Below are 27,500 nucleotides of genomic sequence, written 5' to 3'. Positions count from 1 at the left end.
ACCATTTCTGTTAACAACTGGCTGTCACTTTATGACGGAACCAACACAAAGAATATGAACAAGTCAGCAGCAGTGATGGGGAAGAATTCATGCGTATTTGGGGTGTGTTGGTGGTGAGAGAAGTTCGCCGGGGTTAGGGTTAGGTGAAGGGGCTAGTTAATGGAGATAGTAGAACCCCCTCTTCTTTTATACTGTATTGTTTTAGAATTTAGGTAGTGGGGGTCGCTGTGTAGGCAGAAAAAAAACAGTTAACCACCCAATTCTTCAACCTCCTACAAAATTATATCGCACAATGCTCGACGCGTCGCCGCCGCCGCCGCCGCCTTTTGCACAAACGTGCGCATGTTTCATGTATTCGTTATATATCTTTTATCTTATATCTATTTTAGGAATTGGAATGCGGCCATGCTGGACCACCGCCTTGAAATGTTTTGTCAAAATAAATCGAACCCCAGTACTTAAAATTCACGCACAGGGCATTGGTCGGCCTGGGATTATAAGGAAAAAAATAATTGCTTAAGGTGCCTCGCAGTGGGACCGAACCCGAAATCAAACGGTTGCAAAGCAAATATATATATATATATATATATATATATATATATATATATATATATATATACATATATATATATTATTCTTTATTTATATATATTCTTTTATTCTTTACTTGTTTCAGTCATTTGACTGCAGCCATGCTGGAGCACCGCCTTGAAAACTTTTAGTCGAACAAATCGACCCCCAGGATTTATTTTTTAATGCCTAGTACTTAATCTATCGATCTTCTTTTGCCGAACCGCTAATTTATGGGGCCTTAAACACACCAACACCGGCTATCAAGCGGTGGTGGTGGTGGTGGTGAATAAACAGATATATACGCACATAGATAGAGATATATATAAGTATATACGACGAAGTTCTTTCAGTTTCCGTCTACTAAATCCATTCACAAGGCTTTGGTCAGCCCGAAGCAATAGTATAACACATTTGCCCAAGGTGCCTCGCAGTGGGACCGAACCCAGAACCATACTGCTGGGAAGGAAGCTCCTTATCACACAGCTATGCCTATGTATATATATATAAACACAAGCACATTTTCTATGACATGTTTTTGTGAACAATAGTGTCGTTTGTTAAACGTTTCCAGTGAGTCGATTACGGATTTATTGTATTCATGCAGAGGAGAGCGACAAGATTTTTGTGTATTCAGCATCTGAAACCCTGAATTTGGTCATCCGATATGGGCGTTTGTTCCAAACTCTGATAGTCGTGTATAGAAGGTTCATGCCCTGAATTGCGGGTCCCCTGCATCGGGTGTTGAGAGGCCGTGCACAGGCGTTTTTTTTACCCCTCTCTTTATAGTGCAGTGGCGTTAACATTTCCCTGGGAAACTGTTGCTGCCTTATGTGTTGTAAACCGATGATAACTGTTTGTGTTTGTTCGCATCTTTTCCTTAAACTGTTATAACCCTAAAACAATAATACCAGTCCAATGATGTGTCGCGGGCTTTTAGGTGACACGCGATGAATTTTGATAAAAAATAAAATTAAAATTAAAAAGAATCTCTGCAATATATTATGTTGTAAAAGGGCTCGTTTATAAGAATTTGTGTGTATACAGAGACACTCACACACAAAAGTTTTCTCTTCTACTTTTTTCAGACTTTGGAGTGCGGTGAAGCTGAAGCATCGTCCTCATCCTTTATCTTTTACTCGTTTTAGTCATTAGACTGTGGCCATGCTGGGGGCACAGCCTTCAAGAACTTTATTAGTCGAATGACTGGTACTTATTCTATCGGCCCCTTCATCAAAGCACCGCTTTGAAGAATTTTTAGTCGAATGTATCGACCCCAGTACTTATAATTTTGTTTTTTAAAGCCTGATACTTATCCTCCAATGATCACTTTTGCCGAACCGCTAAGTTACGGGGTCATAAACACACCAACAGTATAATTTAAACCAGGAGTTCTCAACCATTAAAAAAAAAATTTATGGACCCCTTTTGGTTACTATTTTATTCAATCAAAATTCCTATTTTGTTTCGCGCACATTAACTTGTGTAGGCTGAACTGTGTAAAATGTCAGAGAAAGAAACCTAGCTGTTTCTTGCAAAGAATACCGATACATACATCTAAAGAAAAATCTTTTCGGGGGCCCTTAAAAGACAACTGATGATCTCTAGTTTATCAGTTTACTATTTTATTACATTGGTCCCGCAAAATCTTATAAGGACACTCAGGGGCCATACGGACCTTGGTTGAGAACCACTGATTTAGATTCAGGATATAAAACGCTAGAATCAGTGCTGCAAGATAGTTTGGCGGATTCTACCGATCCTCTGTTATAGAACTGTCTGAAGAATCACAGCAAAAACAAGTTCTCTGTTGGCAAGACGAACAAAGTTAAGTTGGATGCAGTCTGCGCTGTTAATCTGTATCAGCCACAATTGTTTCAACAATGCGCATACATGTCTGTGTATGTGTGAATTGCGTGTGTGTGTGTGTGTGTGTGTGTGTGTGTGTGTGTGTGTGTGTGTGTGTGTGTGTGTGTGTGTACGTGATTGTGTATACGTGTGTGTGTGTACGTGTGCTCGTGTCGTCTATTTCTTTAGTTAGATCTTACAGACAGAACGGGAGCCTCAGAAACTTGAACACATCTACATTATGACCTAAACTTTTCCACCCTTCTTAAACAGCTATGTCTATTGTAATGTTACGAGTAATGGATATATATATATATATATATATATATATATATATATATATATATATATATATATATATATATACATATATATATATATATATATACATATATATATATATATATATACATATATATATATATATATATATATATATATAAATAACTTATCGCAGACAACAAATATTTCAATATAACAAAAGTAGAAACAGCAACAACAACAACACAAATAACAATAACCACAGAAACATCAACATCAACATCATCATCATCATCAACTGTACTAACAATAGAGAAAAATAGGAAAAAAAAAGACATCAACAACATACAGACGGCCATGAAACGAAGAGAAAGGCCATGAATGAAAGGCAAAGGAAAATATAGCAATTAGAATAAGATAAGAAATACATAAATTCTGATGGAGATGTGAAAAGATGATAGTAGCAGGTGGAGGATGAAGAGAGTGGGGAGACAGAGAGAGAGAGAGAGAGAGAGAGAGAGAGGGAGAGAGAGGGAGAGAGAGAGAGGGAGAGAGAGGGAGTCGAAGAGAGAGAAAAAAACAAAGAAGTAATGTGCGACAGATGAAAGCCTAAATAACGATGGAACCAAGAACTTGGAACAAATTATTTTCTTTGTCAAACGAAATTGTTGCGTTTGTTTGCTTGTGTGTGTTTCAGTGTGAGTGTGTGTGTGTGTGCGAAAGTGTGTGTTTTGCTTCTGTGTGATGTTTTTGTTGTTGTTTTTTAACCCCAAGTCGGCGTTGTGCCAGTAAATCTATTATCGACAGACTTTCCAGTGTGGTTAGTTAATACTTCGTTGTCTATGATGTGGCCTCCTCCTTTCGCTGTTGCTTAGTCCCTGGTCATCTCTGCTCCAGCCGACCTTTGATCAAAGCCATTTGCGGCCATCATGTCTTTCACCAGACAGTGCATTCACGACTAAATCTTATCTACTGCAGCCCCTCTTCGTCAATTCATAGATGATCCAACAAACCAATACCCAGAGACGTTCCACCCTGTCTTTTTGACTCAGACATAGTGTATCTAGGAATATAAGTTTCTATGCGTTTCCTCCTTTTTAAAATAGATCAGTAGTATGCGATTCTGCTTAAGATTTTACTGCTGTTTCTAGCATGTCAAGCGACTGTCTAAAGCCTCTCTTATGACTAAATGTGTGTGTGTGTGTGTACGTTTTATGTGCCAATATTTGAGTGTATTTGTACATCTGTCCATTTATAGAAGCGTGTGTTTATATGTGATCAGGTATGTATTTATATAAGCGTGGGTGAATATGTATCTGATTATACATTCATTATAACTGTTGTTTATGCTTCGCTTGTAACGACAACTCCGCCTCCATCTGACTCATGCTTATGTTTAATATTATTATTATTTATCTTATAATCATTTATCTTTCATCAACCCTCGGTTGCATCCGCATCATCAACACTCTCAATTTGTACTCACTGTGTTTCAAATTGTTATTATAATATCAGCATTTTCATAGTGTTCAATCGAAATATTGGTTGAATATATTCATATTGCTCGATCGATCAATAGATAGATCGATAGATAAATAAATAAAATTGTTGAAACTGGTTCAACGGAAGCGGACTATGGCACTACTTTCAAATTGTCATTATCAATGACTTGATAACGAACCTACAGGTCGAAACGACTGTTGTAGCAATTTCTAAATACACACATATACAAAAACAAATGCTTGTTTTTATGTAAAGTTACACATAAAAGTAATTTAACATTAAACTGCAGAATAACAGCCTAATTTTTCAAGATTGGTATTTGGACAGTGTGTTACATATCCCTGGGTCCCAATTATTACAGGTATAAATCTGAATTTGTAATCTGGATAGAGTAACTGCAGATTTCTCAATAGTTCAGCATAGGTGTTCTCGTTTTCATTGATCTTCAATGTATGTATGTATGTATTTACGTACGTACGTGTGCGTTTATTTCTGTTCAGAACAGCTTCTCACGTAACTGTGTCTCTCCAATTATCATTGCTTAAATGTTTAAAGCTGACATTTACTGGCCCACGATCGTAAAAGCAAGAAAATAGAACAAGAGCACGTCATATAAAGACTAATCAAACAAAAACGATCCCTAGTTTTAAGTTGTTTTTAAGGAGACAATTAATGAGGTAATCACATCAAAGGTAAAGTTTTTCAGGTGTGAAGTCTTTTAATCGTCTCCATACAACAGATAAGACCTATCGTCTCTCTGATGTAGACTACTTATAACACTAATACTAATATTAATGCTAACACCAAAAGAATTATCACATCAAATATAGTAATATATTATATAAATACGGTCAATTTTGACATGACGTAAATATAAGATAAACAACGACATGAACAAGAACGTCAAGTTTAATGCAATCACTAGAAACCAATACATACAACTAAACAAGGTGCCTCTATGTTGTTGCTTGATCTGCGAGACAAAATAGCAGCGATTTTATTCCACGCTGTAACGATTAATACAACCAACTATTCTGTGCCTGAGTAATAATTCCTTTCTAATAATGGCAAAAGGATAGCAATTTTAGGGGTAGGAGACAGTCGGTTGCATCGACCCCACTGCTCAGCTGGTACTTATGTTATCAACCCCCGAAAAGATGAAAGGCAAAATCAAGTTCAGAACGTTAACACAGACGAAACACCGCTAAGCATTTTGTCCGGCGCGCCGACGATTTTGCCACCTCATCGCCTTCTGTGTCAGAATAGTAATAACAATACTAATAAACCATACTGAAGATGATAGTTCATTTTTTCTCTTTCGTTTCACCAAAATTCAACGACGATGATTCACGTCTCTCAACAGGTAACAGAAAAAATGGTAATAATTCTTTCCAATTTTGGGACAAAGTTATTAAGTTTAACAATAATAATCCTTTCTATTAGGCCTGGATTTTCTAGAGTGGGTGACAGTCGATCACGTCGACACTAGTATTGACTAGTTCTTAATTTATCGACCCGGAAAGGATGAAAGGCAAAGTCGACCTCGGTGGAATTTGAATCCAGAACGTAGTGACGGGCGAAATACCGCTAAGCATTTCGCCCGGCGTGCTAACGATTTTGCCAGCAGGCCGCCTTGATAAAAATAGAATAGGCATACGGTGTGAAATTTAGGGGAGGGGACTAGTTGATCACATCGACACCATTATTTGACTAGTACTTAATTTATAGACACCAGTATTTGACGGTCTTTAATTCATCGACCCCAAAAGGATGAAAGTCGACTCCAGCGGAATTTGAACTCAGAACGTAAAGACGGATGAAAAGCCGGTAAACATTTTGCTCGACTCTGCTAGTTCGCCGCCTTGATGATGATGATAATAATAATAATAACCCTTTCTAATGGGGGCATAGGGCCTAAAATTTGTGGGGTGGGGACAAGTCGATTATATCAACCCCAGTGTTTCACTGGTACTTAATTTATCGACCCTGAAAGAATGAAAGGCAAAGTCGACCTCGGCGGAATTTGAACTCAGAACGTAGAGACAGGCGAAATACCGCTAAGTATTTCATCCTGCGCGCTACCGATTCTGCCAGCTCACCACCTTCATAATAATAATAATAATAATAATAATAATAATAATAATAATAATAATAATAATAATAATAATAATAATAATAATAATCATAAATATTATCAAAAAGCAAAGAGAACGAAAAATCATTAAAGATAAGCATTAATAAAATCAGAATCAAAAACCTTGAATGTACTTACCTCTAGGACAGTATCCAGCATACGCCCAGTCTGGTTGTCCATTCTGGTCAGGGACTAAAATAATAGTAATGATAAAAAAAATAATTAATAATGATTCATTATAATTGCCACCTGGGCCCATTCATTCCATGCAATAAGAGTGTATGTATAAAAAATGTGCTGCTAAGTAATATGTAGTGATAAAATAAATTATATAAAAACACTAAGTAGGAGGGATTAAGATGTTACACAATATATTGAGGCAGACTTAATATTTTCTATTTGTAATTATGAAAAATAATCAGAGGAAAATTACACGCGCGTACGCATACACACATACACGCACACACGTTTATAAATATATACACAATTAAAGGAGACAGGCGTGGCTGAGTGTTGAGGAGTTTGCTTCCCATTCCTATGATTCCGGATTCACTCTCATTGCGTGGTCTTTTCTATTATAGTCTCAGGCTGACCACAGAAAGTGAAACAAAGCCATCGCACTCAGACACATGCACATATACGCACAGGCACACACGCACACACACTCACACACGTGTGAGTGTGTATGTGTCTGTGTGTCTATCCCATACCACCGTTTGACAACCGATGTTGGTGTGTTTTTACATCTCCGTAACTTAGCGATTCGGCAAAAGGGGCCAATAATATAAGTACCAAACTTTAAGTACCGGTGTCGATTCGTCCAAGATAAATTCTACAAGGCGGTGCTCCAGCATGCCCGTAGTCTAATGACTGAAACAAATAAAAGATAAAGATATGGGTTAATGAACACATATATCCTTCCTTAGTCAGAACAGGGCTCTCCTTAACTGTGGTCATCGTCTAACCCATGAAGATCATACAGGTGCTGAATGCTGGAAAAGGTCCGTGAAGAGTTCTAGTGATGGTACAAGCAAGATAGAGCCCACGTCCATGTTTTGTTCAAGGTACAGTTCTAATAGGCTTCAAAGATAGTTTTCCCAAGCAGCTCATCTTCTGCATGTGCCACATAATCGGAGACTGTTTCTTCTCAAAACTCTTTCTCTAAATGTATTTCGTACGAAGAACTCTGAAAATAATCGTTAGAAGGGATTCCGTCTTGGCCGTTCGCCTTGCTTTCCCCTCTTAATTTGAATTTTCTTTCCAGAGGTCTTTTTCTTTCTTTTTGTTACTGCTACTAGCGGTTTATTAGCTCTTATTCAATGTTTATTTCCCGACCATTGTCGCAGCGTTTTCTGGTCGCTGGTTCCGCTTATTGCTGACGAGTCTGCTCTTCTGTTTTTCTATTTATTGAGTTCTTCAGACCAGAAAGCTATCTTGCTCGATTGTTCTTGCTGTCACATTGTAGAAGTTTGGCCTCCTGGCTTGTACCGCAATTTCCATGGGTTTTCTTTCCACTCCTTCCACAGAACTAATTTCCGGTATTTTTTCTACAACCTTCAAAGGAGTCGTCAGAACTTCTCTCTCTACTGATGTTGCATCTCAGCAAATGTTCCAGGTTATCGAGACATTCATCATTTTACCCGTGCTGTGCCACAAAGATAGCTGATCCACAGATTAACATCACTACCAACAACCTTAATCATAGTCCTCGTATTTTTCCAGTCCAGGTACTGCAGCATTAGTGTATAGATATGAGTTTGGTTGCACTAGTTCAATCGGCTTCTTCAGCTCGTCCTCAGTTTTACAAACCAGGCAAGCGGTCCCATACTCTGGAGCCCGACAGATAGAGGATATGCCATTTTATATACTACTCAGGGATACTTCTAATTGTTTCCTTGGAGTCATGAAGAAGTCTTGACTGCCGTTAGAAAAGCAGAGGTTAGTGCATTTTCTATTTTCCTGCTTTACGTCGAAAAAATCTGACCAGTTCGCGCCTATACTGCTTGCAAAATCCTACCAAGCAGTTTTTTCTCATCCAGGTGGTTTGTGTTGTTTAATATGCTTGTTGCTGTCGGCGTTGGCGAATGCTTTTCTCACTGTTGTTTTCGTTTGGCAAATTGTGTGTGCGTGTGTGTGTACTTGTGTGTGTGTGTGTGTGTGTGTGTGTGTGTGTGTGTGTGTGTGTGTGTGTGTGCGCGTGCGTGTGTTTTTGTATTGTTGTTTGCTGTATCGTTGAAAAATATTCGAGTTAATGTCACTGTTATCTGTCCTATGTCGAATGTTTACGTCATGCTGTGTAATTGAATTTGATTCTTTTTGTTTGCTTTTATGTTGTTTCATTCAATGGATTTTTTTTTTGTGGGCGTTGTCTTTCTTGCTGGTAGCCATCTTAAGTTGAATGTAAACATTGTAATATTAGGCTCAAAATGTTCAAAATAACTTCGTTTCCTGCTATAACAAAGACCTCCAAGGTGTTCCAAAAGCGTTGCTTGGGGAATTTTATGCTTTACGCTTAATTTTTTTATTTTGATGTTTATTTTATTTATTTATTTATTTATTTATATTTTTTTTAGAATTATTTAAATCTATGAAGCTTGAAGATTCATCATTAATCATTACAAAAGCTAATAATAATGACAATAGTATTTAATAAGCACAAGATCAGAAATGTAGGGGGAGAAAAGTTATTTGATATCAATTCAATCAATCTTAGATCTTGTCTCATACGTTATTCTTCGACCCCGGAAGATGAAAAAGCACAGTTGATTACGGAAGGTTTGAAATCAGCACTCAATTTCTGATTTATGCACACGCCCAACAATTTTGTGGGAAGAGCCACCACAAATGGCTGGAAGGCAAAGTTACTTAGAACATAATGATCATAGTGGAGGCGCAAAGGCCAAGTGGTTAGGGCAACGGACTCGCGGTCAAAGGATCGCGGTTTCGATTCCTAGATCGGGTGTTGTGAGTGTTTATTGAGCGAAAACACCTAAAGCTCCACGAGGCTCCGGCAGGGGATGGTGGCGAACCCTGCTGTACTCTTTCACCCACTCTTACTTCCTGTTTCTGTTGTGCCTGTAATTCGAAGGGTCAGCTTTGTCACACTGTGTCACGCTGAATATCCCCGAGGACTACGTTAAGGGTACACGTGTCTGTGGAGTGCTCAGCCACTTGCATGTTAATTTCACGAGCAGGCTGTTCCGTTGATGGAATCAACTGAAACCCTCAACGTCGTAAGCGACGGAGTGCCAACAACAATGATCATAAAGAATAGCGAAAAGCATTTTGTCCAACGCTCTTATAGTACCGATTGCTCACTGCCATATAATTTGTAATCTAGGAGCAAAGCCAGAAATTTTCAGGGCCCAAAATAGTAGTGGATATCATCAACCTCAATATTTGATTGGCACATTATTTTAACGACTTCGAAAAGATGAAAGCAAAGTTCACCATAGCGGTATTAGAGAGCCGGATCAAATGCATGAAAGCACTTGCAAAACTACCAGCTCGCTGCTTTGTAAGAACAACAAAAAATACGCATAAAATAAGTGTGTGTGTGTGATAGATAGATGGAGAGAGAGAGAGAAGTGAAATACTTGTAGGAAGACAGAAAGCGTGAGTCAGTGGATAAAAGAAATGAGAAAGAGATAGTGAGGTTGAGAGAGTTAACGACGCCTAAAAAAATCATAAAATACATCCTGTCTTTATTGTAACGTCATTCGTGGTTAACGCTTTAGCAAAATTTCTTGCAGCTTCAATTTACGTTCTGAGTTAAAATTCCGCCGAGGCCGACATTGCATTTCATCCTTTCGGCGTTGACAAAATAAGTACCAGTTGAATACTGGGGTTGAGGAAATTGACTGACACTCTCTCCCCAAAATTTCAAGATGTGTGCCTATTCTTTTGTTCTTTCTTTTATTCGTTTATTTGTTTCAGTTATTTGACTACGGTCATGCTGGAGCATCATATTAAAGGGCTTTAATCAACCCCAGGACTTACTCTTTGTAAGTCTAGTACTTTGTCAGTTGGGCGTAAACATACCAACATTGGTTGTCAAGCGATGACGGGGAAACAAACAAACACATACACACACACACACACACACACACACACACACACACACACATACACACACACACACACACATACACACACACACACACACATATATATACGTATATACGACGGTTTGCTGTTTCCGGCTACCAAATCCACTCAAAAGACTTTATTTAGCCCGAAGTTATAGTAGAAGATACATGTCCAAAGTGCCACGTAGTTTGCTGTAGCCTATCTTTTATACTAAGACAAAACAATGTACATGATAACGCTTCCAGTCAGTGAAGATCGGAAGCCATGAGAGCCACTGCCTTGTATTGTATCAGGGCATTTTATTATTATTATCATTATTATTATTATTATTATTACATTTTGTTGAAATATGCGAACTCGTCTGAAAATTCCTGATTGACGACTACAGCGATATGAACTGAGGTTATGTAAAATGTAGTGGCCTTCCTAAGAGACAATGTGACGAGAAACTTATGTCATGCTAAGTAAGTAAAAAGAAAACGCAAGAGCAAGAAAACATATTCAAATCACTTTTAGATATTCTGGACCCCGCATAATATACAAAAACCAGTGTCAGCGTTGATCAAGCAAAAACTATTCCTGATCAAATAAAATTTCCTGGTATGGCCATCAATTTTCTTATTCAGGCACAATACACTACGAATTATATAATGCAACGTGTTCTATTTCCAAGGACACAAGTTGTGTGAGATTTCACTGCTGTTTCTAGCTGACTTAGATATCGGGTAAAAGCCTCCTTGTTAACTAGTAGTATGGTATATATTTCTGTCTGATAAGTGAACTGAGACAAACCAGAATAAATGTTCTGCCTCAGAGACGCTATTATGAGCAGTAAATCTCTCGGATAGCAAGCTACTCTATCGCTAGCCGTATTTTATGTTCCTAATCTGGTTTCCCTTATCGGCAGCTACTGAAATGAGTCAATGCATAAATGTTTGGTTCAAAAATATAACAAAACTCATTCTGCAAGTTTGACCTCATGAGCCCAGGTAATCCACTAACATTATGTTAAGCATTTTAAATTTAAATTATAAACACAGATGGTACGATGCCAAGAATATATTTTCAGAGCATGTGTGTAAATATGCGTGTCCAATAAGGTGCAATAAATTTCGCACCGTAATTTCAACAAAGAAGCAAAAGATACTAGAAGAATTATGCAGAGACAGAAGGTATCGTTAGAACTATCATGTGTTCATTCGACCAATTGCGCTCAAAGCACAGGAAGTTATCTCTACAAAAATACTAAACGTTATAAGACACAGTTTAGTTGCACCTGTGTGTGAATCACAGGAATAACATGCAGGAAAAATACATAAAAAAAGCAGGAAAGATATGATTATAAATCAGAAGGTATAGATTTGAAAGTAACAGTGAGAAAGTTTGGCATGAAATTCCAACATATACATATATGTATAAAATATGCGCAAGTGAAAAATAAAATATATAAATATATATATATATATATATATATTTATATATATATATATTTTAAGGAAATTCCAACATATACATATATGTATAAAATATGCGCAAGTGAAAAATAAAATATATATATATATATTTTAAGGAAAAGAACCAAGGTTCATGAACTCATCGATGAAAATCCACTATCACAATATAATATAATATATATATAAATATATATGTATATATGCATATATATATGTGTGTTTATGTGTATATATATGAATGTGTTTATGTGTATATATGTATATATCTGCATGTGTATATATTTGTGTGTGTGTGTGTGTGTGTGTGTGTGTGTGTGTGTGTGTGTTTGTATGTCTGTGTTCCCCTTCACATCACTTGACAGCCGATATATATTCACGTACACACACGCACACACACCCAGTATCTATATGAAACTATATAATACTGGGAAAATACCTGAAATAAAACTTTATTTCTTAACATTTCGCATTTCAACAAAGTTTCGTTGACATCAACCTTGCAGCGAAATCTTACAATAATCGTGTGTGTGTGTGTATTTATGTATATATATATGTTCGCATTTATGTTCACTATCACTCCAAGGAAATTGCATGCCAAATTAATATATATTACATACATATGAAGAGCCGGAAGGTATTTGTGTCATTCCATTTTATACATTTATTGGGATGTGATGTCTAATTTCTAAAAAAAATAACATACAAACTTGCAACAGTATATACAAGCAAAAATATCAAATGTATACACAAACCAGTGTCTAAACACAACTCAAGTATACTCTCAGGCGTATATATTTTAACCTTGCATTATATTTCTAAATCGTTGCATGGTGCTGGTAAAATAGATAACAATGAACATCCATATCTTTAATCATACCAATTTTTCCGGGCTCATGTTCAGTATGTAACATCCAAGCCGTTGATCTGCGAATCTCAGTAGACTACAATGAAATGCCTTCACTTGCAAGGAAGACGTTTTCAGATACGCCACGACATATGTCTGTATGTATTTTGCATGCACACAAAACGAAACTAAGAAGCTGCCACTTAGCATTGTATATTGTATTACGCCAACTCCAAAAGGAAATCTCTCTGAATTGAAGAATTTATTGTGTACGGCATTTAGTGTTTCTAATGATATGTGCACATACAAATATAAGTATACATAGGTATGTGTGCTCAGGTATGTATATGTGTGTGTGTTCGCATGTATATACATAAATATTTATGCATATTTATATTCTTGTATCCTTTTTATTTCTTTCAGCCATTTGACTGCGGCCATGCTGAAGCACCGCCTTTAGTCGAACAGATCGACCCCAGGAGTTATTCTTTGTAAGCTTAGTACTTATTCTATCGGTCTATTTTGCCGAACCGCTATTTTACGGGGACGTAAACACATCAACATCGGCTGTCAAGTGATGTGAAGGGGAACACAGACATACAAACACACACACACACACACACACACACACACACACAAATATATACACATGCAGATATATACATATATACACATAAACACATTCATATATATACACATAAACACACATATATATATGCATATATACATATATATTTATATATATATTATATTATATTGTGATAGTGGATTTTCATCGATGAGTTCATGAACCTTGGTTCTTTTCCTTAAAACTATATATTTATATATATAATATATATATATGTATATCTATATAATACATGTGTATATATATATATATAATATATATATGTATATTTATATAACATATATGTATATATATATATATATATATATATATATATATATATATATATATATATATATATATATATATATTTGCGCGCGTGCCTCTGTGTGTGTGTATATATATGCGTATATATATACGTTTTATGTACATGTATGAATATAGGAACATCCACGAACACTTCCGTCGTTAGACGACGTATGAGAGTTCAGTATTTTCTTGCCGAACAACCACACAGATGATTTATTTATAATGATAAAATGTTTGTGTACACATAAGGTCACTCCCTCCATCAAATCGACATTACCTGTACAAGAGCACCAGGAGCCACATGTCAGATGACGAAATCCTCGTAGAGCAACATGAAATGAAGTGCTTTTCTCAAGAAGACAACGCAACGCCCGGTCTGGGAATCGAACCCACGATCTCACAATCGTGAGTGCAATACCTTAACCACTATATAAATACTTAGAAACTTACCTACTTATACACATACATGCATACTGACCTTCCATTTACATGCTTACACACATATATACTGGTCTTCCACTGCCAAAATTTTACCTATAATGCTCAAAGCAGAATTAATTTGTCTCTATAAGTTATGACATTTTCAACAATATTTCAAACTGGGAAACATTATTTTAACAAACATAAATTAAGACGCCGAGCAAACAACATACGGTTTTACGTGTAAAACCAAATTAGATGTGACTTTTTTTTTATAAATAGCACAGCATTTGTTATATTCAAATTAACTCTATTGCCTTTTACTTCCATGTTGTTCTTCTCGTGTAATAAGCGATGTTTCCGTATGTTTTTATGCACGTATGGATAAATATATGAGAGTGTTGTTGCATGTGTGTGTGTGTGTATATACATATAAACATACATACAATATATATATATATATATATATATATATATATATATATATATAAGGTTAAGAAGGCTATTGGATTTAACCAAACCCAAAGATACAGGTTATATATATATATATATATATATATATATATATATATATATATATATATATGTCATTTTAAATATTTCTCGACCTCTTTCTACAGGTGCTGGCAGAATCACTAGCACGCCGGGTAAAATGCTCACTGGAATTTCGTCCGTCGCTACGTTCTGAGTTCATATTCCGAGATATCGAATTTGCTTTCTATCCTTTTGGGATCGATGAATTAAGTAACAGTGAAACACTGGGTTCGATGTAATCGACTAGTCCCCTCCCCTCAAATGTCAGGCCTTGTGCCTAGAGCAGACAGGATTATTAGTATAAAGGCCGGAGAAAATGCTTATCAGTATTTCATCCGTCTTGACATTTTGAGTAAAAATTTTGCCGAGGGTGACCTTGCCTTTCTTCATTTCGGGGTCGATAGAATAAGTACCAGCTGAGCACTGGAGTCGATGTAATCAATTCACCTTTGCATTCGAAATTACTGGTCTTGTGCCATAATTTGAAATCAACATTATTATTATTATTATTATTATATACATACATACATACATATATATATATATATATATATATATATATATATATATATATATATATATATATATAATGTATGTATGTATGTATGTATGTATACCCACACAAAGACACACACACACACACACACACACACACACACACACACAGGTATGACAGAAGTAAATAGACACTCCATAAAATGTCGTTTTATGTTTATTCTAACGTGTAATGGTTTCTATTTTTTTGTTCATTGACATTTTTATGTTTCAAGTTCTCTATGTGTCTGTTTAATGATGCCACGTATAAAAGAAGCCTTAGAAATGTTTGAATGTCAAAGAGGCCGTATTGTGGGTCACTCTCAAGGTATATATATATGAATATATGTATATATATCTGTATCTATCTATCTATCTATCTATCTATATATATATATATATATATATATATATATATATATATATATATATATATATATAATACAAAGAATATATATACATGTATACACACATATATGTGCATACTTACATCTACATGTGTATATATATGCATATCAGGGTACAGGACGTTAGAACAATGAACTAAAGACAACGGAACGAACACATAGGAAAACGGAAAGCCACTTGGAATATTCCTTCATCAGCTGCCTCTATTCTAACCTGACGTTTCGAAGATAAGGCAGAACGTACTCTAAAATAGTCTCTTCCTGAGTAGTGGATCAACCTACTACACAGAGGATTCCAAGGTGGCAAACACAAACCAAGACAGGAAAAAATTGGACAGTGAAAACAACATTCAAAAGCCGTACGGGCAAACGCGAATCTGAGGTAGAACGCTATATATATATGTATGTATGTATGTATGTCTGTATGTATATATATACGTATATATGTTTATATGTATATATGTCTATATATATGTACATATATATATTTTTATAGGTATATATACATATATGTATATATGTATAAATCTATATGTGCATATATGTATACACATGTGTGTGTATGTATACACACACATATACACATGTATATATATATGTGTTTGTGTGCGTGTGTGTGTGTGTGTGTATGTATGTATTTTTGTATAGATAACTTTATGTGTACATCTGTACATACACGCATACATGTAAATACATGTATATATATAGAGAAACTGATAGGCAGATAAATCGATCGATCGACAGATAGGTAGATAGGCGTTAATCCTTCGGGGAGGATAACAAAATTATTTGATTTAATTGTTCTATCTCTCAAAAGTAAATTCTTTTATTGTTTTACTTGTTTCAGTCGTGTGACTGCGGCCATGCTGGAAAACCTTAAGATCATGAACCGAATAACCTAACAACTAAAACCACTCACCTTCAATCAGTCTACATAAGCAGTTGCATGGTAGAGTATCTTCTTCAGCCTGGTCTCCCTCTAGGTGTGAGATAATGGATATTTCAATGGTTCGAAAATGGGACAAGAATCAGCGAAACCCTAATACTCACTTGCAAATGACAGTTGTCTAAATCATAGAGTTAAAGGCTTAAATCAGAAGCAAAGCAAGATTAATTGACTTAGATTTGAACTCACCACTGTTAGGCTAGTAATTGAGCACCTTTGTCTATAACGATGACCGAAGGCCATTTGTGACTCACAAATGTAATCATCACTATTGTTTTTGATATATAAATGACTCCTTTTTATTTTTATCTATCCAATAAAAAGCCTTGTCTGCTATCTTATGTAGCCCTTCTACACTGCGTTTCTCGCATTTCTCGCATTTCTATTTTTTGTACACAAATATTGAGAGGGCCGACTCCATCAAACTCAAGCAATCCTTATGAAACAGTCCAGTCCAGGCCAGCCAAACCTTTATCGATCAACGTCATTCTAAACTCAACCAGCTCATCTATTTGTATATCCAGATATAACCGTTCATTATTTAAAATGGAAGTATTGAGGGAGATTTGATTGCATTTTTCCTACATGATGCTTGAACGCTCTGAGGCTTCACTTGCTAGCTAGAATAGATACTAGTTATTGGTATTGTTGTTGGTATTGTTGTTGTTGTCGTTGTTAGTGTTCTATTCGGTTCGTGTTACTGTGTAGTCCCAGGTCATCATTGATCGGACAAACTTATAAAGAAAATACTTCCAGCTATGATTACACCGTATTTTTTGTTCAAGAGTCTTCCTCGTTGGCTACAACAAATTTTATGTATGATATGGTTCATTGAATTAACTGTACCGTAAACGTCAGCGACTCTATTTTATGCTACAAATTATTTTACAATGTTTACTCGAAGTAGTTCGATAGCAACGAAGCGAAAGAGTAAGACAAAAAGTACTCAGAGTACATGCATTGCAGAGAAACTAGAGAATTTAAGAAAGCGCTTTGTGTTGGTATAGATACTCTCCTATTCTTTCTCAGTTCAATTCTGTCTAAGTTAAATTTGATTTTCATCCTTTCAAAGATCATAAAATAAATATCCATCAACAACTGGAATTGGTTCTACTCTTTCTGTACAAATCAAATTTTGCAAACATACTCAATAAAGCTCCAGCCTGGGCCTTAATCGTAATAGCTAACTCAAACTGAATAACATTTATTAATCCATAAATATACAAATATACTAATTTCTAACTTTGATACAAAGCCACAAATATCCCAGGGCGAGGTGGGATCGGATTAATTAACTCCCCAACCCGCTAATTACACATACACACTGCTGTTATTTTTCCTCGATCCCAAAGGTTAAATTGAAAAGAGAATCGACTTCGGAGGAATTCTGACGACAAATATTTGTAGATTTGTGCCATTATAACAAAGCATTTTATATTCTTTTACATAATACATCTGCTGGCATTTTTTCTTCTTTCACATAACACTATATCAACTGACACATATCTTAACTAGTGAGATATTTGGTGAGATATATGTCACAATTGTTTAACTGATAGGTGCACCATAGGCAGTCAGGTGCACTAACAGATCGGATGGCAGGGAAATCTATGCCATCTCACCCTACATAAACTACACATATACACTACCACAACCAAACCACTACAACCATCAACCAGCGCCACCAAATTCTATTACATTCATTCTGCTGGGTTGTGTTTGTCTAGGCAAACTGACAAAGTAAACGTCTTACGATATAATCTGAGCTTAGGTACCACCTAACAATGTTGTTCTAATGTGTGTGATTATGCGTTTGTTGGTGCGTGCGTACGTGCATTCATGTGTGTGTTTATATATATATGTTTGTGTGTGTATATGCTTCTGCGCATGTGTGTGTATATATATAAGCCACTGTACGTGTGTGTCTATGTGATATTAACATAAATGGATTAAAGTGCACCCAGCTCACTGATACGTTAAAACGTCTCCCTATACATCATCAACATTGGCACAAGGCCACGTATTTGAGAGAAGACTGCTATTCGGCGCTCTACTGATTTCACAGACTCTACACCAATAATGATGATGATGATGATTAATGAAGGGGACACTATGAACACAAAAGATATTACAAAATATGGCACTTTACACAGAACTCAGATAAGTGAACAAAAAAACGAAGATATACAGAGTAAATAAAAGAGGTTATATAATAATAATAATAATAGTAACAATAATAATAATAATAATAATAATAATAATAATAATAATAATAATGATAATCCTTTCTACTATAGGCACAAGGCCTGAAATTTTGAGGGGAGGGAGATAGTCGATTACATCGACCCCAGTGCTCAACTAGTACTTGTTTTATCGACCCCTGAAAGGTTGAAAGGCATAGTCGACTCTGGCGGAATTTGAACTTAGAACAGAAAGACGGAAGCATTTTGCCCGGCGTGCTGCCTCAACAACAACGACGACAGCGATGACGACGATGTCTTTTATTTATCACAGGGATGATGATGATGATGATGTCTTTTATTTATCTGATGAGAGCAGGACTACAAGAACCGTTTATTATTTGTGTGGGGACTTAGCTAAAAAGATAAAGGTAAGAAATGCCGAAGAGCATTGGAGTGAGATGAATTAAAGCGGAGAGGATAGTGAACATGACTGCAGCACAAGGAATGATTTAAAAAAAATAATTTTAAACATCAAGGCTCACAACTTACACAAAGTTTTGAGAAAAAAGCATTGCAGTAAGACACACTAAGACGATACAGCAATATTCTTTTAGTTCTTCCAGTCATTTGACTGTGGCCATGCTGGACCACCGCCTTCAGTCGAAAAAATCGACCCACGACATATTCTTTGTAAACCTAGTACTTATTTTATCCGTTTCTTATGCCGAACTGGTAAGTTACGGGGACGTAATCACACCAGCATCGGTGTCAACCGATGGTGGGAGAGGATAGACACAGACACACAAATACACACACACACATACACACACACACACACACACACACACACACACACATATACGCTAGGCTTCTTTCAGTTTCTGACACCTAATCCATTGACAAGGCTCTGGTCGACCAGACGCTATAGTAGAAGATACTTGCCCAACCTGCTACGCAGTGGGACTGAACCCAGAACTGAGTGGTTGGGAAGTAAGCTTCTTGACACAGGGCCATTCTCATATATATATATATATATATATATATATATATATATATATATATATATATATATATATATATATATATATATATCATTATCTCTCTCTCTCTCTGTATAATATATTTATATATACACACACATGTATATATGTATATATGTTTATATATGTATATATATATATACATACATATGTATGTATATATGTCCATAAATACACAAAACATACGCACATATAAGCATTCTTATAGATTCACGCATGCGTACTTAAAGCGATACAAATCATAGTAACAGTGAAGTTAGCTCCTAACCGAAGACTGCAGAACGTGGAGAACAAAGAACGTTTTTATCACTGTCAGAGATGACAGATTGCTTGTATAAAGTACAACTTAGGGATCTGAAGTGGCAGAACAGGCGTGAAAGCATCACAACACGATGGCCAGCCGTCCGACATTAAGGACTTCAATGTCCACGTAAACGACGAAAGAAATAATGGAAGATAAATATAAAACTAAAGATACATATACACAAAGAGGCGTATGTAACGCATATATGTATATAAATATACGTTATGTATGTATAAGTACATAAATACACAAACACAATCACCATGGAACGGAAAACAATGGTTTTTAGTATTAAGGAGTTAAAATGGATTAGGTGTAACGACTTAAAGTCCATCACTTACTAACAAGTTCACATCCTCTATCACTGCACAAATATTGCGGTGGCCATTTTAGAAACGTGAATTATGGTCTCTTTAAGACGACTATCACTGATGTTATAATGAATGTGCGTATTTGTGTGTATTTTATGCCCGAAGACATACGTGTAAAACAATATATATTATACGTGTAAAACATATATATTATATGCATATTTATACATACATATATACATATATACATATATATATATATATATATATATATATATATATATATATATATATATATATATATATATATATGTATATATATATATATATATATGTATATATATATATATATATATATATATATATATATATATATATATATATATATGTATATATATATATATATATATATATATATATATATATATATATATATATATATATATATATATATATATATATATATATATATATTCAGTTTCCGCCTACCAAGTCCACTCACAAGGCTTTGGTTAGCCCGAGGCTATAGTAGAAGACACTTGCCCAAGGTGCCGCGCATTGGGACTGAATCCGGGACCATGTGGTTGGGAAGCAAGCTTCTTACACAGACAGACAGACAGACAGGCAGGCAGCCAGCCAGCCAGAATGACAGACAGACAGACAGACAGACAGACAGACAGATAGATAGATAGATATATAGATAGATAAAAAATGAGTCTCTATCACATAGTAAAAGGGGGACAGAGAGAAAGACGATGAAATTAGAAACGTATGTGGACTGTGATGGTAGTAGTAGTAGTAGTAGTAGTAGTAGTAGTAGTAGTAGAACTGTAATGGGTCGGTCTTGGTTTATCATTAGTTTGGCTGGTTGTGGCAGCAGTGGTTTGCTGGTGATGGCAGCGATGGAAGGAATGGCGCAGAGGCGGTGCCGAGTCGTGATAATGCCATTGCAAAGTGGTTGACGGCGGTCATGATGGTGGCGGCGTGTGAGTGTGATGGCGTTGGTGATGGTGAGGGTGTTGGTGGTTGATGGTTGTGGTGACGGTGGTGATAGTGGTGGTATGGCGAATGGGAGAGGGTAAGATTGGTGGATGGTGGAGATAACGGATGGTCGTTAGTAGACAACCTCTAGGGAAACAAAACTCAATTCTCAATTCTCAACAGTCTAAATGTTATGACGAAACTAAAAACCAAAGCAAATGTTTCCTATCATGGTTGATCTCCCTTGAAATCCGTGTCCCATGTTATATTGCCCATATTATGTTGCTGCTCCAACAGAAAGCTTTCGTGCCCAATCTTCGCCTTCTATTTTGATTATTTCATTTTACATATACCCTATGTATGTATGTATGTATGTATGTATGTATGTATGTATGTATGTATGTATGCATGTATGTATGTATGTATGCATGTATGTATATATATATATATATATATATATATATATATATATATATATATATATATGTACATTATATATAACTATACACATTTCAGACATACAGACACACACTTTCACACATACACACATATAACACATATATATGTACATTTACACATATATATGTGCACTTACATTATATATATATATATATATATATATATATATATATATATACGCACAAACACACCGTCCATGTTTAAGATACTGAAAAGAATGATGTAAACTTACTAATCAACCATTCACCAAATAAATTCACACGAACAAGCAGAACGCCACACATGTACAGACATAAATTCACTCTACGTTTTCTCTTTTGGAATTGTAACCGAGTTGCTGGAATTCAAGGGGAAATTATTATTTTGGACTGTGACTGTACTTAACTAACCCTATCGTGTAATTGTACGCATGCTATTTATTTAATTTATTTTAATTTTAATTTTTCTATAATTCTTTTTTATTTTTATTTTAGTTCTTGAGAGAACCAAAAATCTGAAACCGTGGGCTTTGAAACATATATAAGCATAAAAGTATATGAAGAGCTCAGCATACATATACATACATACATACATACAAATATACAAGCGCATGTGTATGTATATGTATATATACATCTACACAAATCTATATACACACACGCACATATATATACATCTATGCATATTATATACACGCACATATATATATACATACATATATGCATCTCTTTCACACATGTACACGTATACATATACTTACATACATGCATATATATATATATATATATATATATATATATATATATATATATAGATATATATATATATATATATATATATATATATATATATATATATATATATATATATATACGTTATGTAAGTATAAGTACATAAATACACCAACACAATCACCATGGAACGGAACACAATGACTTTTAGTATTAAGGAGTTAAAATGGATTAGGTGTAACGACTTAAAGTCTATCACTTACTAACAAGTTCACATCCTCTATCACTGCACAAATATATATATATATATATATATATATATATATATATATATATATATATATATATATACTTTATTTAAAAGCAGCAGAAATATAACAAAAAAACCGTTACTCTGAGTTTCACGTTCCCGTAACGGTTTTTTTGTTATATTTCTGCTGCTTTTAAATAAAGCATATTACTCTACCTCTGGTATTTGAGTACTCTTTTTTCCACCTTGTTGCACATTTCATGTGCTTACTCCGGTATATATATATATATATATATATATATATATATATATATATATATATATATATATACAGCTAGCTCGTGAAATTAATATGCAAATGGCAGAGCACTCCACTGGCACGTATACCCTTATCATAGTTCTCAGAGAGATTCAGCGTGACACAGAGTCTGACAAGGCTGGTCCTTTGAAGTACAGGTATTACCCATTTTTGCCAGCAGAGTATTCAGGAGCAACGTGAAATAAAGAGCCTCGCTCAAGGACACAATGCGTCGCCGGGAATTGAACTCACGACCATACGAACGTGAGCTGAATGCACTAACCACTATGCCAAGCGCCTTCACTATATATATATATATACATATATATATATATATATATATATATAGACGGTTTAGATATAGATTCAAGGCTTGAATATGGTACTTATGCGAAGGCACCCGAATATCACATCCCAAAAGGATGGGTGATTAAAAATCAAATAATAAGCAACACGGATTTCAAAAGTGATTGCAGTACGCACGTTTCATGCTACTTCAATTTATTTAAGTAATGTGAGCATTACCTTAAATGCAATATGAAGAGCAATCTTCAGCTGCACGAAAAAATGTAGAAAAAAAGACATATTACAAATGTGGCAACATATTAAAACCAAGTGGGAGAGAATATATAAGTCCATCTTGACATAGCAGGGTCTATCAGGCTAGATATATATATATATATATATATATATATATATATATATATATATATATATATATATATATATATATATATATATATATATATATCTATATATATACATATATATATATATGTATGTATGTATGGCTATATTTGTACGTACACACATCTGTATAGATGTTTATATATATATATCCTATGTTTATATATATACGCACCACCCTGTGTGTGCATAATATTTCCATAGGTTTAAGAAACAACGTAACAATGAATCCTTTAGGCATTGTCTAATTGACTAAACAATGAGTTCTTTGTTCTTATCGTAGAGGAACCTCTTTGTTCTTTATTGCTAGGGAAAATTTCAAATGACTAGAAACAAAACCATACACATGTATACAACCACAAAGAGAAAGAGAGAGAGAGAGAGAGAGTGTGGGGAGGAAGCATGTATAGGGAGACATACATGTTAACAGAAATGCACATACACACACACACACATACATATATATATACACACATACATCCGGAGATTCTGTGGCCTATACATATGTACATATATATATATATATATATATATATATATATATATATATATATATATATATATATATACATACACATACATAAATAAATAAATACATACATACATACGTACATATATACATACATACATCCATACATACATACACACAAACGTGTCTCTAGCCGTCTATTATGTATAGTTTGGGCTTATATATGCCAATATAAAAACAATGCAACGAGCTATATGAAAACAAGATTGTTTAGATGGCAGTATTAAATAACGATATAATATGACTGCAAGTATTGGAACTTCTGTGCGACAAAACTGCATTCTCTAGTTTACGCTTTTTTTTTTTTGCCCTCTCTATCTGTCTTTCCTCTCTGTAGTCATATTGCGGCTACATAATACAGTAAGCAAAATAATTTTAATTTATTTAGTTAGTTATTATTGCATATGAAAACGTGTGTATGTGCGTATTTGTATATATGTGCACGCGTGCGTCTGTTTATGTACTTGTGTGTGTTTGTACATATGTAATCTACACATTCACATACGTGTACACACTGTGTGTGTGTAATAGGGAGAGAGAGAGAGAGAGAGAGAGAGAGAGAGAGAGAGAGAGAGAGAGAGAGAGAGAGAGAGAATATAAGCAAATAGAACATGTTAAATATATAGTATGTGAAACGTAAACTAGAGCAAAAATCACCCCTCATCAGCTGTTCACTAAAGTCCTGCGATTTTGATACACTAACAACAGTATTTCTTGCTTCAGACTGTAATAGAAATAATTGGGACAGAGACGCACGATATAGTATATATGGTATGATATGAGAAACAGCAACAGGTAAACGAAAATGCATAGTCATTTGTACATGTTTGCATGTATAGTATATCTGCTATACTGTTGAGTTTAGAGCTCCAGGTAGACAGTTATCTCCGAGTATGTTTCGAGTATAGTGCTTATGTTAGTTACTACCGTACTTAGTAGTACTACTGGATGTAATGTACAGATTAATTTTAGGAGAAATGGTGATAAATATGCATTGATATTATTTGTTCCCTTCGTACGTTTCACCGCTGTGTAATTGTATGCCTAACCACGACCGATCATCAGGGGAACAATTAATTGCAATCATACGGAGATCAAAAGTTGGCATTTTAGGCTTGTACCATTGAAATAAGGTGTTTCCCCGTTGATCCTTTGGTGAGATCAGAATCGTCAGCAGCAAGTATTTGAACAACGTCATTTTTAGAAAATTCTTCATGGTTGAGATTATTTCTCCTTCTGTCTTCCCTCAAATTATTTCCCATTCGGTAATTATGATACTTGTGATAAAACACAGAGGCGATTATTTTAATAAATGAAAAATTTATGTTATTTGGTATTTGATATAACTTTGTCAAATTATATATAAACACACACACTCACGCCCACATTCTGTAAAAAATTTCTCTTACAATCTACTAGCTAGGAAAATTCAAAATATTTGTGTAAAAAGCAATTGTAAACAGGCTTATAATCTCGTTTATAGCTACAATTATTTGTGTATTTGGTTACAATACCGAACTTGTATACAATAGCTCATGAAAACTTGGTTTCTTTGTAGCAGTTAAAACATATTCTAGACTTCAGTTTGTTACCAAATTAGGATAATACACCAGACTTTCTGAAGACTTATTACAGTATTTAAATTTCAACCTTTGACGTTGTTATATTTTGATTTCAGATCAGTTGCTAACTTATTCACGAGGTTAAAAAGAACACACACAAAAAAAAAAAAATAATAATAAACTACAAAAGTTACAGGAAGATATTCAAAAACAATTTCTCACAGGTAGACAGATATATTGTTTCAATAAAATGTTTCAATATAACTTACCGGAGCATCTCATTCCAGACTGTAGAGAAATGTTGTTGTAGCCATTCCATGGAGAGATATCCTGACTCATATAAGAAGGGTAAGAACTAAGACCGCTAGGTCTGTGCAACGGCGTACTAAAACTACTGTCCGATCGAACCACCGATGGACTGGTTATAGGTGAACTAGGAGCAGGAGTGAATGCAAATCTCGAAGAAACGGGATGATGTGAAGCGGAGTTGGTTGTGCTATAAGGTGTTTCCGAATTTGGCATCGACCACATTGTTCCAGAAGTGGGAGATCCAGCTGAGTTTTGACCCGTGCCGTTGCCTACATATTGCATGGGAAGGACAGCACGGGTGGTTGGAACGTATACAGGGCTACTGTTGGATGGGTGAAGGTACGTGTTCGAAGGACTTTCGTAGGGAGTAACTCCTGAAGGGCTCGTCATAGGCATTGCTGAAACGTGGTTTTGAAACATTGAGTTTGTTTGCTGTGGTAGTTTTTGGTTGACAATGGAAGGGCTTGTTGAGGTAGCAATGGAGCCGTTATTAGAGATGCTGTTCGACTGATGTGAAGCGCCGCCTTGTGACGACGTGTTGACGTCGAGTTGGTTTAAAAGTACTTCTACTTCTTCTGAGCGAAAGATCTGATTGTTGTCCTGGTGAAAGTTCACAGACAAGCCTGGCTGCATACCCCGTGGAGTTAACTGGTACACGGGTGATGTCGCTGCTGCAGCAGCTGCAGCAGCAGCAGCGGTGGACCCGTCGATGGATCCTACACTGGGATCAAAATACGAATAGGAACCCCTTATACAGCTAGGGGTCTTATCTAATACTTCTTGTTTAATATTTAAATATGGCGGGCTATGCCAGGATTCTGCGGTGGCCATTAAACCACATTCAATGTCCCCCCTAATTTTGAAAGTTGGGTGGGAAACGGTTGGGTGAAGAAAAGGGTCCCTTATTTTGTTTAGGACACAGGAAACCCGTGTACCTAATTCTTGTTATTGTAGTATTTCTATTGCAATCAATCAGTGAATATATGTAGATATACTATATATATATATATATATATATATATATATATATATATATATGTATGTATATACAGCTAAGGAGCAAGAGGAAAAATAAAGGAGTCTTTGTTTAGATAAAATAGAAACCGTTATAATTATCGTTATTGTTATTGCTCTCCAAGCTACCAGCAGTTGTTATGGAAACGTTTTAATTTTTTTGTTTCCTGAATTTTAATGCTTTTTTGTGTTTTATTAATAAAAATGAGGTGTAAGTATTCCAATGTCTTCTGATGATGATAATGGTGATGATGATAATGGTATTCCTTGGTAAATAGAAAATCTATGAGCCAGGAAAACCAAGTTTTTTTTTAAAATTTCTTTCGGTGCTACATACACTGCAACTGGAACTCATGGAAAGTCTTGACAGTAGGACTTCTGTAAGTACAAAATTAGGAGAGAA

At 35.3% G+C, this 27,500-nt stretch overlaps 1 protein-coding gene across 4 annotated transcripts in view; it reads right to left on the bottom strand.

The window, feature by feature from the left end:
* LOC106871861 (transcription factor GATA-4) overlaps window positions 1–27,089 on the bottom strand; it is a 64,708-nt gene extending 37,619 nt beyond the window's left edge. The window contains exons 1-2 of one of the 4 annotated variants that reach the window (XR_001409706.2): window positions 26,044–27,089; window positions 6,455–6,508 (exon numbers count right to left, since the gene is read on the bottom strand). Coding sequence is in view for 3 of the 4 variants with exons in the window: in XM_014918596.3 (XP_014774082.2) it covers window positions 6,455–6,508; window positions 26,044–26,914 (925 nt within the window). In the remaining variant the exon portion in view is untranslated. The remainder of the gene's footprint in view (window positions 1–6,454; window positions 6,509–26,043) is intronic. The other 3 variants (XM_014918596.3, XM_014918595.3, XM_014918594.3) reach the window with 3 other exon arrangements.
* Window positions 27,090–27,500: the final 411 nt, after the last annotated feature.

Source organism: Octopus bimaculoides, chromosome 4 (genome assembly GCF_046866305.1).
Source record: "Octopus bimaculoides isolate indiv1 chromosome 4, ASM4686630v1, whole genome shotgun sequence".
Classification (NCBI taxonomy): domain Eukaryota; kingdom Metazoa; phylum Mollusca; class Cephalopoda; order Octopoda; family Octopodidae; genus Octopus; species Octopus bimaculoides.
Note: the sequence above shows the minus strand (reverse complement) of the source record. Positions and strands in the feature narration are given on the sequence as shown.